General features: G+C 40.6%; 1 protein-coding gene across 3 annotated transcripts in view; it reads left to right on the top strand.

Moving 5' to 3' along the window:
• Positions 1-18,697, top strand: part of ERC2 (ELKS/RAB6-interacting/CAST family member 2) — an 836,521-nt gene that overhangs the window by 198,807 nt on the left and 619,017 nt on the right. For all 3 annotated transcript variants that reach the window (XM_065550998.1, XM_065550999.1, XM_065550997.1), the window contains exon 5: positions 9,207-9,281. In XM_065550998.1, the coding sequence (XP_065407070.1) occupies positions 9,207-9,281 (75 nt within the window). The remainder of the gene's footprint in view (positions 1-9,206; positions 9,282-18,697) is intronic.

Raw genomic sequence — 18,697 nt, forward strand, 5'->3', positions numbered from 1 at the left:
TTTAAATCCATTGTGAGGTTGACATTTAATTAATTTTTCGTTTTCAACTGTCTGCTGAAACAATCAGTTAGTGATTGAGAGATTTCATCACTGAAGGTGACTTGTAAAGGTTTTATTTCTTTCTTTTGAAAAATTAGTGTTGTGCTAAATGCTCAGAACAGAAAGGGTAAAGGGGCATTCATTAATTGCTTTATTCTAAATGCACCTTTAAAAAAATACTTTTAGGGCAGGTACTAGAAATTCACTGGTGTTGTGCACCATAGTGGGCCCCCAAATTGGCAGTTTTAAAATTTTTAGAAGTTTTAAAAAGTTCTAAAAAACACAATACTGTTTGCGGCACTACATGCTATCCTTAATTACCAGAGCCCTTATGGCCAATGCAATTTCTGGTACTGGTGGCATTGCAGCATGATGCATTGTATGACATTGGTCAGTGGGATTCTGCAGGCCAGAAGTAAGAATTTTTGAATTTTTGAATGGTATGTTTGGACTTCTATCATGCCTTCCTTCTATGGAAGCCATGGGGTTTGGGGAAAGTGGTGGAATAAGACAAGCCAGTCATAGTAAATCCAACTCCTATGTGATTATCAAGAAGTATGTATTATTTTATTAATATTTATTATTTATATTGACCTTGGCACTTAGAAATCTTAGTCATGGACTAGGACCCAATTGTACTAGGCACTGTGCATACACAACAACAAAAAGACCGTTCCTGTCACAAAGTATACAACAAGAGACGACAGATGGATACAGACAGAGGGAGATTTAAAGGAAACAATGAGACAATATTGGTCAGTGTGATAGGCAGTTCTCAGCATACCAATGTCCTAACTGTAACTTTAATACTAAACTGTTCCTAAGGTCATACAAACTGATCATAAGCATGAATAGAACTGCATGTATTATCTATGGAAACAGACATCATTTCCTTCCCTTTAGCCAAAGATATATGGACTGTCAAAGATGAATGCTTCTGGATAAAGCTCATGAAATTCAGTCCTGCCACATACTACTTTTCCTGTATGCTTTAAGTATAAAATGCTTCTTTGATTGTAAAAATTAAGATTTTTGGAAAATTGTATTGATTTATTCATTCACATGCTATTTACATGTAGATTGCTGAGTTATTGTCTTGTAGAGATATAACGTCACATACAGGCATAGCAGTGTTAGGAAATACAATTAGCCAGGAAGCTGAGGGAAAGTGCATTTCTCGTAAACAGTTTGCTGGAAAAGTTCCTTTTTGCTAAATAATTTTTTTCTTTTGTGTAAGAAGAGCTTTTATTGTATTAATTATTGGCATCTTCCTTTGTATGCAATCATTTAGTTAATGTTGTTTAAAGAATCTTTGCTCACTTACATGGAAAACTCATAACTAATTGGCTTTCCTTTTTTTTAGTTGTTTGTATAGATATTTAAAATATTAAATCCTGAATTCTTCAGGATGTGTTTTTTAGAGATGTCTTAAAATACTGTAGTAATTGATTTAATATCATGAGCCAAATCAGTTATTTTTATTTAACAGTTATATTGTGGTAGCAACTAAAAATTGCAACTTGGTTGGATTCCATTGTGCGTAAAGATATAATAAATGACAGCCCCTGACCACAAAAGCTTAACCTGTAAGGGTAGGTCTACAGTATAATAAAAAACCCTGTGGCACTGAGTCTGGAGTCTGAGCCCGGATGCCAATCTGAGCCCAAATGTCGACACTTCAACTTTATAGCCCACAAGCCTAAGTCAGATGACCTGGGCCAGTTGCAGCCATGCTGTGGGTCTTTAATTGCAGTGTAGATGTACTCTAAAAGGGAAGGGTTTGTAACGGGTGGATGAGACTAATATATGTGCCGGAGTGGGATGGGGAAGATGAGATAAATATAATATGCTCACTGCAATTGAATGCTGTTGGTCATTGTCTGGGTAGCAGCAGCAAAAAAAGGGATAGGGATCCTACTGCATTTGGATTACAGGGAGGGGAACGGGATTTACCTGAGTGGAGCCAAAGGGGGAATAGTAAGTGGCTGGACCAGGTGGGAGAAAGGAAAGGTATTTGTATATTCAGGAAGAACTCTCTCATTAGTCACAATCAGCAGCACCCACCAGCTCACGCACAGGGTGAAAGTAGACTGTTTTTAATGATCTGTCATTGGATTTGTGCTAGTTGCTTTTTATCTTTTCTTTTTTGTGGGGGTGTGGGCTGGGAAGGAATTTTTCCATCTCTGCCAGATTAGCAGGGGCAGCGTGTTTTTCCCCCCATCTTTCCCATAGGTCAGGAACTGATGAGGTAGGTAAGGAGTTTAAGATGTCACAACTTAGTAGGTAGCAGATGTGGCAGGTGTCCGGTGCAGGTACTCATTAGAGAGGATATATAGTTCACTGATTAGCAGGAGTTGGAAGTGGATTTAAGGGAAGGTAAGCCCTAAGGAAGCTGGAAAAGAGGGTGTTGGGGCTCCTAATGTCTGGTACAATGAAGAGATAACCTTGTTTTTTCCCCAGACACCCCACCCCCCCATATGAGGGGAGGGCAGTGGGGTCAAGAAGTGAGGTGGGACTAGGTTGGGAAGGGGGATTGCTGTTGGCAGCCCTCCTAAATAGGTAAAAAAGATTAAGGAAAGAGTGATGACCTGCATTGTATTATTTACTGCCAGATAGGTTAAGTGAATAAAGTTGTGGCCTAATTAAAACACATCTGTTACATCATTTCTTTCTTCCTGTTTGTCTGAGACAGTGGGATTTGCCCAATACTTAGCTGGTTAGTAGTAATAATCACAGCTCTCCACCTGCTGAGCCCTTATCAGGTTGTCCTTTACTGTATGCATTATGGAAAGAGATGGGTTTTGAGGAGGAAACTGAATGATGACAAGGAGATGGCTTTATGGGTTTTGAGAGGGAGCTTTGCCCATTCATAAGGAGCAATATGGAAGACAGCATGAAATGGAGTTGCAGTGATATACCTGAGAGCAGCATTTGGTGCCAAATTTTATTAAAGACTTGGATGTTGATCTTATACTGTCCACATTATGAAACAGTCTCCAAGTCATTTGAAGTCCGATTGACAGTTACAGAGAAACTTTTTCCCCCTGAAAATGTACTTCATTAGCTCTCCAAGTGCTTGAGGCACTCAAAGCCCTGGTCTACACTACAGGGTTAGGTTGAATTTAGCCACGTTAGATCGATTTTTATAATGAATGTGTCTACACAAGCAACCCCGTTCCGTCGACCTAAAGGGCGCTTAAAATTGATTTCTGTACTCCTTCCCGGCAAGGGGAGTGGTGCTAAAATCGACCTTGCTGGGTCGATTTTGGGGTAGTGCGGACACAAATCGACATTATTGGCCTCTGGGAGCTATCCCAGCGTGCTCCAATGTGACTGCTCTGGACAGCACTTTCAACACCAATGCACTAGCTAGGTACACAGGAAAAGCCCTGGGAACTTTTGAATTTCATTTCCTGTTTGGTCAGCATGGCAAGCTCAGCAGCACAGGTGACCATTCAGTCCCCCCAGAATCACAAACGAGCTCCAGCATGGAGCGAACGGGAGACACTGGATCTGATTGCTGTATGGGGAGAAGAATCTGTGCAGGCAGAACTCTGATTAAAAAAAGAAGAAATGCTAATATATATATGCCAAAATTGCACAGGGCATGATGGACAGAGGCTACAACAGGGACACACAGCAGTGCTGCGTGAGAGTCAAGGAGCTCAGGCAAGCCTACCAAAAGACAAAGAAGACAAACGGTCACTCCGGGTCAGAGCCCCATACATGACGCTTCTATGATCAGCTGCATGGCATTCTAGGGGGGGGTACCCTACCACTACCCCACCACTGTCCGTGGACACCTGCAAGGGGGGAGTCTCATGCAACACGGAGGAGGATTTTGTGGATGAGGAGGAGCAGGTGGAGGAGAATGTGCAGCTGGCAAGCGGTGAATTCATTCTCCCTGGCAGCAGGACATTTTCATCACCCTGGAGCCAATACCCTCCCAGGGTGGGATCCCCGACCCTGAAGGCAGACAAGGCCCCTCTGGTGAGTGCACATTTGTAACTACAGTTCAGGGTTTAAAAGCAATAATGTTTAATGTTTGATTTGCCCTGAAGACTTGGGATGCATTCATGGCCAGTACAGCTACTGGAAAAGTCTGTTAACATGTCTGGGGACAGAGCGGGAATCCTCCAGGGACATCTCCATGAAGCTCTCCTGGAGATACTCTGAAAGCCTTTGCAGAAGGTTTCTGGGGAGGGCTGCCTTATTTCGTCCTCCACGGTAGGACACTTTACTACGCCAAGCCAGTAGCAAGTAATCTGGAAGCATTGCAGCACAAAGCATGGCAGCGAATGGTCCTGGGTTTTGGTCGCATTCAAGCAACATTCGGTCTATATCTTTCTGTGTTAGTCTCAGGAGAGTGATAGCATTCCTGGTCACCTAGTTGAAGTAGGAGAATTTTTGTAAGGGAACAGTAAAAGGACCCCGTTCATGCTAGGCTATTTGCGCTTGGCTAAAGTGTATCTATCTCTCCCCCCAGCTTAGTGTTATCCACGAACTTGCTGAGAGTGCAATCATCCAGATCATTAATAAAGATATTGAACAAAACTGGCGCCAGGACCAACCCTGGGGGCACTCCGCTTGATACTGGCTACCAACTAGACATCAAGCCATTGATCACTACCCGTTGATCCCAACAATCTAGCCAGCTTTCTATCCACCTTATAGTCCATTCATCGAGCCCATACTCTACTTACATCAGTCTGGGAAAGGGAAAGAGTGCCAGATGAGTGGACCAATGGTGTTATAGCGAAGATACCAAAGAAAGGAACTCTCAGTAATTGTAATAACTGGTGTGGTATCACACTTTTATCTGTGCCAAGCAAAGTATTGTGTAAGATCATAGTCCAGCGTATATCAGAGGCACTTGATAGTGTTCTCAGAAAAGAGCAAGCTGGTTTTCAGAAAGGGTGTGGATACACAGACCAGATCTTCACTCATTGTAGAAACACTCACGTACTCAGGCAGCACCATCAGCCAGGACGGCGGAACAAGCCAGGACATCCGGAACAAAATCAATAAAGCCAGGAACACCTCCAGGAGCTTAAATACAGTCTGAGTATGAAAATTTGAAATAGTCATCATTTCTATGTCCTCCTTGCCCAGAATTTCCATTTTCACTGGAGTGTTAGGGAAATTAAAAGCAAAATAATCCAGGAAGTCTGGCAAATAGGCAGCTGCACCATGTACTATGGCTAAAGCATAGTAGGCTGCATTTTTCTCATTTTCACTGAATGACAAAGCAAGAAATTCTTCTGCAAATCTCTCCATCTCCACTGGAGACAAAAATGAGAGTTCATCCATGTAGGCATGAAGGACCAAAGCACCACTATTAGACTGATGTTCTTCATGAATAAAGTTACTAAATTTAGTGCCAGTTTTCCCTGAGAATAGCCACATGGTGGGGGGAGGAGTGAAGGGATCATCCCAAATAGCCATACGGAGGGGTTGGGGGAGGTTTGGGCTGCACGTCCACCCGAAAACCACAGCCCCTCCTTTTAAATGGCAAACCCAACTGGCATTGCTTGCTATGGGAAAGGATGGCGCTGCAGTTTGAAAACATTCCCACATGTTATCAAGGTGTTAGAAGCCAAACCCGCGTAGCCTTTGGCTTATCATGGCTGCCTGGAAACCAAATTCTGTTGCCTAGCCGTGTGTGATGTGTCACCATACCGGCAGGCACTCAATATAAAAGGCAAAATGTGACCTTGTACCTAAAGCACATGTGCTGTCTGCTGTGAATTGCTTGATTCACTGTGAAAGAGACTCCCTTTTGTTCTCAGAAATGTATCATCTTAAATTTTACTCTCACTTTTTATCCCTGCGCAGGTGCAAATGTTTCTATGCTCCCCCTATCATCTCCATCCCTGAGGTTATCGCAGATTAGAAGGCGAAAAAAACGCACTCGCGATGACATGTTTTCCGAGCTCATGCATTCCTCCCGCACTGATAGGGCACAGCTGAATGCATGGAGGCATTCAGTGGCAGAGTCCAGGAAAGCATTAAGTGACCGCGATGAGAAGAGCCAGGATGCAATGCTGAGGCTAATGAGGGAGCAAATGGACATGCTCAGGCATCTGCTGCAGCTGCAGGAAAGCCAACAAGAGCACAGACCGCTGCTACATCCACTGTACAACCACCTGCCCTCCTCCCCAAGTTCCATGTCCTCCTCACCCAGATGCCCAAGAACACTTGGGGGGAGGGAGGGAAGGAAGGCTCTGGGCACCCAGCCACTCCACTCCAGAGGATGGCCCAAGCAACAGAAGGTTTAACCTAGTCAGCAAACAGCACCAGTGAACTTTTAAACTTCCAAAGGCACATTCTACCACCATTCTGCACTTGCTCAGCCTATAGTTGAACTACTCCTTACTACTGTGCAGGCTGCTGGGTATGGCTTCATGAGCCATGGGAGCAAGGGGTAGGCTGGGTCTCCAAGGATAACTATTGGCATTTCAACATCCCCAACAGTAATTTTCTGGTCTGGGAAGTAAATCCCTTCTTGCAGCTGCTCAAACAGCCCAGTCATGCACATTTCCCAGCCATCCCATGTTGATATAGGTGAAACGTCCCGTGTGATCCACCAGCGCTTGCAGCATCTTTGAGAAGTACCCCTTGCGGTTTATGTACTGGTTGGCAAGGTGGTCCGGTGCCAAGATAGGGATATGCGTTCCGTCTATCGCCCCACCACAGTTAGGGAACCCCATTGCAGCAAAGCCATCCACTATGACCTGCACATTTCCCAGAGTCACTACCCTTGATAGCAGAATATCAGTGATTGCATTGGCTACTTGAATCACAGCTGTCCCCACAGTAAATTTGCCCATTCCAAATTGATTCCCAATTGACAGGTAGCAGTCAGGCGTTGCAAGCTTCCACAGTGCTATTGCCACTTGCTTCTCAACAGTCAAGGCAGCTCTCATCTTGGTATTCCTGTGCTTCGGGGTCGGGGAAAGCAACTCACAGAGTTCCAGGAAAGTGGCCTTACGCATGCGAAAGTTTTGCAGCCACTGGGAATCATCCCATACCTGCAGCACTATGCGGTCCCACCAGTCTGTGCTTGTTTGCTGGGCCCAGAATTGGTATTCCACTGTATCAACCAGCCCCACTGCCGCCATGATGTCCCAATTGCCACAGCCCGTGCTTTCAGGAACGTCTGTGTCCATGTCCTCCTCACAATCGTTCTCGTGCTGCTGTCTCTTAACCAGGTTCTGCACATACTGCAGTATAATGCATGAGGTGTTTACAATGCTCGCAACAGCAGTGGTGAGCTGAGTGGTCTCCATGCTATGGCGTCTGCACAGGTATCTCGGGCAAAAAGGCGCAAAGTGATTGTCTGCAGTTGCTTTCACGGAGGGAGGAAGGGAGGGGAGAGTGATGACATATACCCAAAACCACCTGGAACAATGTTTTTGCCCCATCAGGCATTGGGAGTTTAACCCATAATTCCAATGGGCAGCAGAGATTGTGGGAACTGTGGGATAGCTTCCACAGTGCATCACTCCGTGAGTCGATGTTAGTCACTGTAATGAGGACGCACTCCGTCGACTCAATGCGCTTAGTGGGGACAGACAAAATTGACTGTATAAAATCGATTTCTAAAAATCAACTTCTATAAAATCAACCTAATTTTGTAGTGTAGACATACCCTAAGGAATGTGTTCCCTCTATTTCTAGTGTTTGGTTTTAAAGGGACTAGTTTACAACATCAAAAGCAATTGCTTAGAGATATAGTTTGAGGGTCTCTTAGGCATCTTTATTTGGGCTTATAAAGAAGAAACATGAATACAGGATTACCTAATTAAAATCCAAAATTTGGGCCTTTGAAGTCTCACCAGGAAGAATGGAGACCCAACGAGATAGGGATGGTAAATTGCTTGATCTGGATGAAGGAAGGGGTCAGGAGGGAAGATGACACATCCACAGCATCATTTGCCCTCCATACTTGAAGTTGTATCTCTGCAGAAATTGAGCTTTTTGGATGGGAATAAGGTTGGGAATGGACAAGTTAGGACTTGCGGGAGACAGCGACTGTCCATAGTATAGTTCCCACTAATCCTGCAAGGAATCATCAAGTAAGCTAATTCTGAACCCATCAACATTATTTTAGTCACCTCCCCCTTCATAGCTCTGAAACTCGTTGTGGGAAGGTTTGGTGGCAATGTCCTATGGCATTGGAATTTTCATGTAGGTCAGTGGGGCTGAGAGGGCCAGAAAACAATAGCCTTTACACAGATAATTATGAATTCCAGCAGATCCTATGAGAACCCTAGAGTACCACATCTGAAACCCGTTTTGTTCTAACTGTGCACATGCGTGTGAAGGAGACATGGACAGAGACTGTAAAATAACCACATATGGAATACTATGGAATTTACAGTCACCTACAGTATGTGAGAAACATTCACATCGGCATCAGAAGCAGTACTTTGAATAGATATTAAAATATTTTTCAATTAATGGTTTGTACACAGTTCTCAATGTTGTCAATATCTACCCTCAGTCTTCAGCTTTGAAGAGTGGCTGATGTTTGCTTTTGTTAATTGTACATCTTTGTGTAGCAATTGTAACCTCTATATTTTTATTACCTGTAGATTAAACTGTGAAAAATATCATACTGTGATACATAAAAACTGGAATGCAAAAGCTACTGTAGATGGTGCTGCATCAACCCATTATATAATTGCTATTCTTAAAATGTCAAATTTGAATGTAATGGTTTTAAATTGCTTGCTTCAAATATTGGTAGAAAAACTCTAAGCAGAGAACTTCAGTAAAAGATTTTAAATGACATTTATTTTTCTTAGTTTTTGAATTAGCAACACAGTGTACTATAATTGAATGAATTATGATTTGATGTCTGGGCAAAAGCAGCAGTGTTGTATTTGGACTAAGAAATTACTTGCTGGCTTTGTCACAGTTGACGTTAATTATTGATAGAGGTTTCAGAAATAGCGCATGTGCCGACAGCGTTGACTGTAATATAAGATAGAGACTGCAGTGATGCTAGAGGGATCATAAGAAAGATGCACCTGTAGCATTTGGACTTGTGCACTTCTGAACATCAGACTTTTAATTTGCTGTGGACTGTGCTATATTTATATGAGAGACAAAATAATGGAAAGATGAGTCGTCAAGCTTATTTTTATCGTGTCCCTCCACAGGAACTACACAGAAGAACCCAACTTCAGCCTGAACCAGCAAAGACAAAAGCTCTTCAGACAGTTATAGAGATGAAGGTATGGACTTTGCATGCTTGCCAATACGTAATCTTTTAGTTTGAACTCAGTTAATACCAGTTAATATAAAAACAAGAAATGAGCTGTAGCTTTTATTGAATTTATTTTTGTGTAAAGCAAGGGAATAATCAGTATTCCCTCCCCCCCCACCCGCAAACATTTCTAAATTTTATAGCTCTGTAAAAGTTTTTTTAGATTCCTTGATTCCAAGGCCAGAAGGGATCATTGTGATCAGTTAGTCTGGCCTCTTGTATAACTCAGGCCATAGAACTTCCCCAAAATAAATGTAGCTACCATTTGCTCTTGTAAACATCTTATTCATAGTAACTGCACATACAGTTTTGCATTTTGACTAATACCCCTTTTTGGTGAAAAGCTAAGGCCTGCAATTTCACAAATGTGAGAATAGCATTCCGGGAAAGGTATAAAAATATTCTTTGTCTCCAGAAAGAACAAATAATTCATCTTTTTCCAAACCCATTATTGATAAATTAAATAATTTCTCCCTTTCCACATATTTTCTCAATAAATCATCCCCGTATTAGAAAGATGACTGATTTGCAGTGAGCAAGCTGATAAACTGGTTTTGCTGATCGTAGCAACTAGATCATACAGAAAGTAGTGGCCGTTTTCCTGTAATCATAGAGTAGAATTTCATATTCTACTAAAGCATAGTAAACATTTTTTCCTTTTACTAACCTCCATTTTAGTGGTTCTCCTCTTCACACTCATATTACTGTTCTTAGTAGTCCCTTCAAAAAGCAGACAAGTTCTGCTCAGTGAAGTTTTGCAAGGATAATTTGGCTACTTTCTAGGGCATGTCAATTAAATAACATACAGAAAAAAGTTGGACAATCAATGCATTGTAGTATTTTAGTTATCAGAACAGCTTGGGGTATATTTCAGGAAAACTTTGTTAGCTTTAGTAATTAGAAAACTCCAGAGGACTAATCCTGCAAACCCTTACTCCTGTGTATAGTCCTTTGATGAGGCTACTCACATGAGCAAGAGTTAGTAGGTTTGGCTCATATATTTATTATTAAAGAATTAGTGCAGAAGACACACACACACCAGCTTTTGTCACAGATAATAAGAATACATGCTAATGGCTTGCTTTTGGTTGGATGTTAATGTAAATCTGGACTAGCTCCACTAAGGTCTATGAAGTTACAGTGGTATAAATCTGGTGTAAAGAAAATCCGAATAAGCCCTGTGTTTTTATGTTGCACACTTGCCATATGATACAATATTATAAATGACAAAAACCTGAAAACAACCTTATCATCCACCTTAAAAGATAAATGACTCTTCAGCACTGAGCTGCATATTACTCATTTTTTGGATGTGAAATTCTTGCATTACAAAGCTGTTCTTCCTTTCCCAAAACTGTGTGTGTGATTTGCCAAATTTGACTGTACTAACTGCTGTCAAAGCTGAGTGGATAAATTAATATTAATTAAAGGTATATTTTTATATCCGTTTTTTTTAACAGGGCTTCTGGGTATTTATGCCATTATCTGTTTCTGTATAATTCACTGTTCTTTTGATTATTATATTTAATTATTGTGTTTAAGCCACTTTTTCTCAATCTGTAAATTGCTGGGCTCCTTGCAACCTGCTGGAAGCACAAAGAAACTCAGGTACAATGGGGGCAACAAAGGGTTTTTTTTGTTTGTTTTTTGTTTTTTTGCTTGACGCTTAGTAAAACCAAGTATTCTATTGCTGAATATTAAGGAATATAAATATTCAGTACATAGTTCCAGGTGTACTAAGCCCAAAGAGAATGATCAGGCATAAAAGAAAAAATAATAGCCTGTCTCTGACCAAATAATTGAAATCTGCCTCTCATCTGCCTCTCATACGAACCTTTTAAAGATCATTTTTCTGTTGAAGATCACTTCCCATATTGCCTACCTGTCTCTTAAAACCATTTTCACACTGGAGACAGGTCAGAAATTTATCTAAGGGGAAGAGTGCTGTGACAAAGCTTGATTGCTTTGTTTGATATATAGCATTGCCAACATCACACATTCAAAAATTACAATTCGGGCATTCAAAAAAGACCATTAGATTTTTTAAATCTCATAATTTTAAACCAGAGTTATGTTGACATCTTTTTATTTGCCTTCTGGGTTTTGACTCTTTAGGGGTAACAATTTGTAACATTTCTCCACAACCATATGGGCTACAATATTTTAATCAAAGCTGAGAGTTTCACAAAACTGTATAAATGCACAAGTTGGGGCTTTAAGAAATAACTCAAATATTATTAGACTCATGATAAAATTGTCAGAGTTGGCAAACCATCCTGAATACAATAATGATGGCCTTTCACTTCTGTCTTAAAGGAAGTGCAAATTAAGGGCCTTAGTTTTGCCACTGACTTTTAAGTGAGTGACTACAGTATGTCTGAATGCTGAAGTAAATACAGGAGCTGCCTTTTTAATGGATAATTATTAGCTTGGATATCCTATATGTCTAATGAAAAAAAGTTATACCCATGGCAGTGTCCCATGTACTGCTATATAGTTTATGCAGAACTTGCTGTTGATTCCAGTCTGGGAATCCATGTATTAGCTGATACAAGAACAGTTTTTGCAGTAATTTATCGACTACAGCATATTAGAAAGTAGGAGACTGTGTTTTGTTGGGATGATCATTTTGAACACTTAATGTTGAATAAAATCAATTAAAAAATAGTCAAACTGACGTGTTGCACCTGTGAGAATAGTAACAACAAAAAGAGGGCCCTAAAGGTTAAGCTGCAAAATAAATTTTGATTCTTCTGCAAATGCGCAAACCCATTCTCCATTTGGTTGGAGGAAGTACCCAGAGTCACAGGTATTCTGACAATTTTTCTGCCATTGAAGTCAGAAAGTCCTGTCTTTATGCTCCTCAGGATACTAGGAAATATATTGTTTCCATTGAAAAAGGATTGAGAGCAGTGCTTTTTACCTGCAAGATTTTTGTAATGAGCACTCTCACTGGTCATTGCTGAGTCTGTAATTCCCTCACCTGACACTTTTTTACCTTTCCCCAGAGCCTTTTAATCTGTCCTCTTTTCATCAAATCCCTACAGTCCCCATGTCTCTTCTCTTCTGCACCCCAATTCTCTTTCTTCCCCATCTCTCCTTTCCCTCCACCGAGAACTGCTTGCCAAAACTGCCATGTTCTCTTTTCCTAGCCCTATCTTTCCAGATACAACCCCCCTCTGTCTCAAAATTCCTTACTCACTTTTTCCTTCCAAATTTCCAGACTTCTCCAGACCTCTAATTCTCCCTGCCTGCTTCCTCAAACACAGCCTCCCACTCCTCATTTCCACTCTCTTCCTTCTTCTCCAAAGTGCCTAGCTCCTCCTCAGTTTCCCCTGTACCTATCACCTCCCTCGTCCCCTCCCTCTCCACAAAAGCTTAGTTCTGCCGAGATGGGTCAGAGGACAGAGTGATCGCCTAGAGCCAGGAAACTGCAGCTCTCTGTTCCACTCTATCCCTCATTCCTTCAAGATTTATAGTTCTCCCAAACTTCCTTATCCAGATTTACTCCTTGGTCTTAAAGGGCCTCTTCTCCCCAAGTTTCCTGTCTGTAATAAGGATGGCACATAGACATGCTCTTTATTTCCTGGCATCAATCACACTACATGGGATGGCGTACAAGATGTTTCTGTCATATGATGGAGGTCAGTATTCACTGACTCCATAGGCTATTGTTTCCAGGGTTCTAGTATTGCCAACCTCAAATGTTCAAAGATCATGAGTCAGGGTTCAAATCAAGAGGTTTATTAAGTAATACATTCATTCTGAGTTATTTTTATTTGCCTTCTGGTTGTTGAGCCTTAGGGTGCTTTATTTTACATTTTCAGGCTGTAATTTGCAACCAGGAAGGCAAGAATGTTATTTTTCTTAAGTGGAACCTGAGATCCTTATGTTGTCTCCTGATTCCATCAGTTGGTTCACTAAAGAAAACAAATACTGAAGACAGAGAGTTAGCAACGTTGGTTGGGGTTCCCATCTGTCCCTGTTATTTCTCAGCCCCCCTTTTCCCAAGGTTCCTTTGTTCTTCCATCCCCTTATCTGTCCCCTCAGGCACAGAAGCTGTTGGGAAGGCAGAAAGCCAGTAGCTTGGATTTCTCTTCAGCAGGCTAACATCCTTCTCATTCTGCTGACCTCGGCCACTCGAAGCTGGAAGCTAAACGGCTAGGAGAGAGTTCACCTCTTAACAGGAATCCTAACTGTAGCCTCCTGCCTGCCCAACAAGGAGCGCAGCAACAGCTAGTGGTGGGAGACTTCACTGCAGTGTCTGCAGCTGCCTCCTGTTAGCTGAGCAAATCAAATAAACAGCTAGCTGATCCTCACCCAGAAATGGAAAGCAGGGCGGATTTCCTGAGCATTGGTACCTAAAGTAGCAGCTTCAGACTCCCCTTAGCTGTTTCCCCTCGCTCTGCACTAGCTGGCTGAAAGTTGGTGGAGACAAACGGTGGTAGGGTTTTTTGGTTAGTTTTTTCAGGCTGAAATTTGCAGAGGGACAGTCTGCCTTTTTCTTCTCCCTCCTTAAAATAATGCCCAGGCATAAAAGGCTTGTTTTAGGAGGAAGGTCATTGAAATATAGTCTGAAAACCTGAGGTATTTTGATATGCTAGCAAAATGTTAAGTGAATAACTGAATTAGTATATGTTATAGTTTATCTGAATGAGATGTAAGCCAGAAGCATGTAATATTGGTGTCACCTGCCTTGCTAAGGGTATGTTCACAGGAGTCTGTGATGTGGGTGGATGATAAACCTACTCTGATTATTCTGTTGAATGAAAGGTCATTGGTTAATAATATAATAGGCATCAGTTATTGGATGATACCACAGGCCTGTTATTAGTCCAGATCGTCCAGCTAGCTATGTAGTTCAGCGTGAATTGAGAGGGTTGAAAAAGTGGCGTAGTTGTTTTGTGTATGTCCTGCATTAAATGCAGATTGGATTTGACGATAAACGATTTTATTGATTGTTTGCTAAAATATTATAATGATCTGTTTCCATAACCAGTGATAGAGATGGTCCGTCACATCCTCTTCCTCAGCTTTGTCTTTGCAGTGCTAATGTAGATGATACATGAGTAATGAAGTGGAAGGGAAGAAAGCTAGAATGCTGGTGACATAGAGTTTCTGAGATCCTATGTTGTGGCTGTGCAGGAGTTGAAGAAAATATTCTTCACTTCCTTTGTAGCTTTCTGCAAAGATCCAGTCAGTGGAACTGTTCCTGGTGGTTAATCTAGTTAAATTGGATCATTTGCATCTGATGACGTGTGTTTCTTTCTGCAATGAATTGTCAGGTTACTTGTAATATACAATTACTCATATTTGGACGGAGTTCTCTGTATCCATGGTGGCTAAATCTGTTTTTGGGGAACAAATCCAGCAGCTTCTATGTTTGCATTTTATTATGTGGTGCATGTGGGAGGAACTGAGGATGTACAGGACCAAAAACCTGTATGTTAGATCCATGTTTCTTCTTTCTTGTGAAAAGCAGCAATGAGGTATTGAGGACCTTGTTGGAATGGAATGTCAGTGCCTTGTTTAAAAAGGGCAAGGTGTCAGATTTTCTTAAGAAGCAGTTGTTGCACTCTTGCTTAAGAAACCATGTTTTGGTGTGGACAGTTTCTCTAGCTATCACCCATCTCAAATCTTCCATTTTTGCAGAAAGACATGACATGAAAACTGTTTTACTGTGAAGTCTTACCAACAATTATGTATGCAAACCAGAAACGAGTTTTATTTAATTGACAAAGCAATGAGTAGTAGTAGTATATTTTTGTTTTTCTAAATGTTAGAAGATATGTTAATGCTAGGTTATTTACTGCAGTATACTTTGTTATATATTCCATACTGAAAAACTAAGTTGAGAATATATAATAGTACCACACTAAAAACTAAGAAGTCCAGAAATGTGTAATGCAGCCTTAACTCTGTCTCCAGGTGCATATGCATTATGATAGACTTTCATTACATGATAATACTATTATTTTCCCTACCTCATTCAATGTACCAGTTGAATGATGTACATAAATGAGGCAGGGTCACCTAGTGAGTGAGGCAGGTGTATTGAAATCCATTGCCGTTAACGGAATTGCACCCACTTACACTCTGAGTTTGGCATATGTGTTGTAATAATTTTATATGCTCTTTGGCATATAAGCATGTAAGATTGGTTACTATTGGTTAAAATAACCTAAAACATTAAAAGGAGGTTGAATATATTTGGCATGCTTGCAGTCATTGTTTGTATTAAGAACTAATACTGTGTATTTTGCAACACCAGGGCCAAATCTTGTTCATGCAAAGTCCCACTTAAACTAGCAAGACTACCTGTGTGAGTAAATTAGGCAGAATCTGCCTACCAATTTGGCATAATGCTCATCTTCATTGTAAACTAGTGACAATCATGCTGAAGTCTGAATAGCACAGAGACAAGAGCAAAAAGTATTTAAAAATGGGAAGTTCTTAAGTGAATGAAAATATTTGTGATTTTACCTTACTTGCAGAGACAACCATCTTTATATATTGATCCAGCTTTGATATTTCAGGTATGTTACTAGAAAACTGCTTGTGTGTGTAGTGCAAAGTACTCTTCTTGTTCTGATTGCACGAGTCTTCCTTTTCTCTTGTTTTAAAGATGAACCTGAATATTTTCTACACGCTACTTTTAATATCTATACAGACACTGGCTATTTAATTATCATTATTTGTATTTCACTTTTTTCCTAAGGATTTTTTCTTTTTGGCTCTCTTGCAATAGCTGTCATGTTGGGCTTATAATCAGTGAATGTTTATCACAAAAACCTCCTTTCTGTGAAATTAATAATGAAACCATGTATATTCATAATAGGTTTGGTAATATCCTTCTTTTATAGGACTTAAATTTTGGGCCTAACCTTAAGGTGACACTATCTCCTTAGAAAATAAATCTTTTCAGAAAAAAAAGCAATGATCAAATGCTCAAGTATTGACATAAAAAACCCATGAAACTAAAGGCTCTATTTCTCAATTGAGGGAATAGAAACATACCATGTGATGTGTGTGTTCAATTAAAACTGATCAAGACAGATTGAATTTACAATTTCAAATATCGAATACTGACATCGAGCTTCTTGTGAACACTCTAAAGAGTTATTCACGGAAATAATTTGATGAATACTTTTAAGTTACAAATACATTTGGGAATAGTGATTTGCTTGCTGACATTTCATGAACAGAAAGAGGCAAAATGCCTTGAATAAATTATTTCTTGCAGATTATTTGTCCAGCTCTATATTTTACTGTGTGTATGTGTGTCAGGCAATATGCTCCCAGCAGTTTTGTCATAATGTTCTGGGATATATGAGTCATTATCACTGGAAACTAATCTGCAGAGTCAGCTTCTTACTACTTCAACTTTCCTCAGCACAATCAGGACAATCCTGTATTAATTAATGCTCTTAATTTATGCTTCAAGGCAAAAACTTAACACTGCTGGGACCAGTAAAGAAGGAATCCAATTCTTCTCCCAGGCCAAATATAGGATTGCACTGTTAGGTAGGGTCATTAATGGGGGAGGAGAGATGCCCCTTCCTCTGAAGCATTAGGTTTCGGCAACTGTTGGAAGTAGTATACTAATTCCGATTAATAGTCTGATCCAGTATAGAAAGTCCTGCTATATATTCCTGAGTCTGTAACAGAGTTTGGAGGGTCTAACTTCAATCACTGATGCCATATTTTTGGAGAACTCAGAGGAGTAATTAGTCCTAGTAATATTATACTTCTTCCTTAATCTTACTGTAGCCAAACCTTTTGTCTTTGTGATTCAAGCCCCAAGCTTTGCGGCTTAACTATACCAGCAGCATTCCAACAGTCCCAGATCTGGAATGCTGCTGGTGTAGATAAACCACAGAGCTTGAGGCCTGAAGGAGATACTGCATCTCAGTGTTTAATTTGTAATGAAAGAGGTGCTGGGGCCCAAGCAATTTTTTTACATTAATTACTGATGCAACAAGCCCAGAGGTGCCGGGGCTATGAACTGCCACACCTAGAGGTGCTGGGGCTCAGCACTGGCAAGCCCTTGCACAAATGAAACGCTGCTGCATATGCTCTTCTTTCCGGTTGTTAGATTGTCAGACCAAGTGTCCATAAATTTAGCCACAACTAACGCTTGTTGAAGTTTTTCTGACAGAATGGATTTCGGTCTGAAATGCTGATTCAACTGAATGGAAACCAGGGAGGCTGACTGGCTGGGCAGACTTCCTGCCAGTCTTCTCAGTTCCCTAGCAGCCTGGCTATCCTGATTCCACATCTACCTGCCTAGTAGTCTTCCCAGCCTACTATGTTCCCCTAGAGGTTGCCTGATGGGAGCCTTAGGCTGCCTGGCTGCCCAGCTGGTGAGCCAGCTTGCCATAATGGAAATTCTTGAAAAATTTCATTTCAGTTCTTCCAAAATGGAATTTTTACAAAAATGTGTGTTCCGCAGAACATTTTGCACTTCTGAGGTTTATGTTCTGATTCTGAATGAAAAAAAATCAGTAATGTGAAATTTTCCCACAGCATTAGCTACAACACGCTGTTTGAGTAGAGACTAAAAAGAAATGTTTGATTTCAGCACTCAGGACTTATGTGAACAGATACATAAATAGCTACAAGGCATTAAGTGAGAAATTTCTTACAAGACTTAAATTTTATGCCACAGGGCATAAACTGATCAATTACAGTAAAAGTAGGAAGATGTAACCCCCACCCCACTCATGATAAAATTGCAGCATTAGTAAAACAAAGTTAAAGTTTTTTTTGGATTTTTGTCATACTCTAGAGTAACAGGGAAAAGAAGGTACTAAAAATAGAATATGGGGTTGGCTGGAGCAAGCTGGTTTGCTCCTTTACGGAATTTTCTATGGTATAGGTACTACAGTAGTTGTTTGTTTGTTTATTCACTCTTGTCCCTTCTTAAGGCTGATCATAACCATGATAATTTGTTGTTCTTTTGCGCCCCCCCTTTTTTGGATGATTTTACAAAAACAAGAATTCTATAAACAGGCACCTCCTTTTTTCTTGGTCTTACACTCCACCACACACTTTTCTCTCTCCTTCATCACAAAAACCTTTCAGAAAAATGCTTTTGCAGAGGGCACAATAAATGCCTAATAATAGATGAGTTTTCTCTGAGTAGGTAATGTAATAGCAAAGAGATTTTTCTGTTTGCTTCTTTCAGTATCTTAATTCTCCAAGGTCTTCTCGTTATGAATATGAATAATGCTGATCTCATCAAGATTTAGATACCATGGTGATAAGCTATGATTCTGTCCATGGAAACATGTCAGATTAGAGAGTTTCACCTAATAAATTACCGTATATACTCGATCATAAGCCGGTTCGTTTATAAGCCAACCTTCCCAAGATGGATAAGTA

Source organism: Chrysemys picta, chromosome 7 (assembly GCF_011386835.1).
Source record: "Chrysemys picta bellii isolate R12L10 chromosome 7, ASM1138683v2, whole genome shotgun sequence".
Lineage (NCBI taxonomy): Eukaryota > Metazoa > Chordata > Testudines > Emydidae > Chrysemys > Chrysemys picta.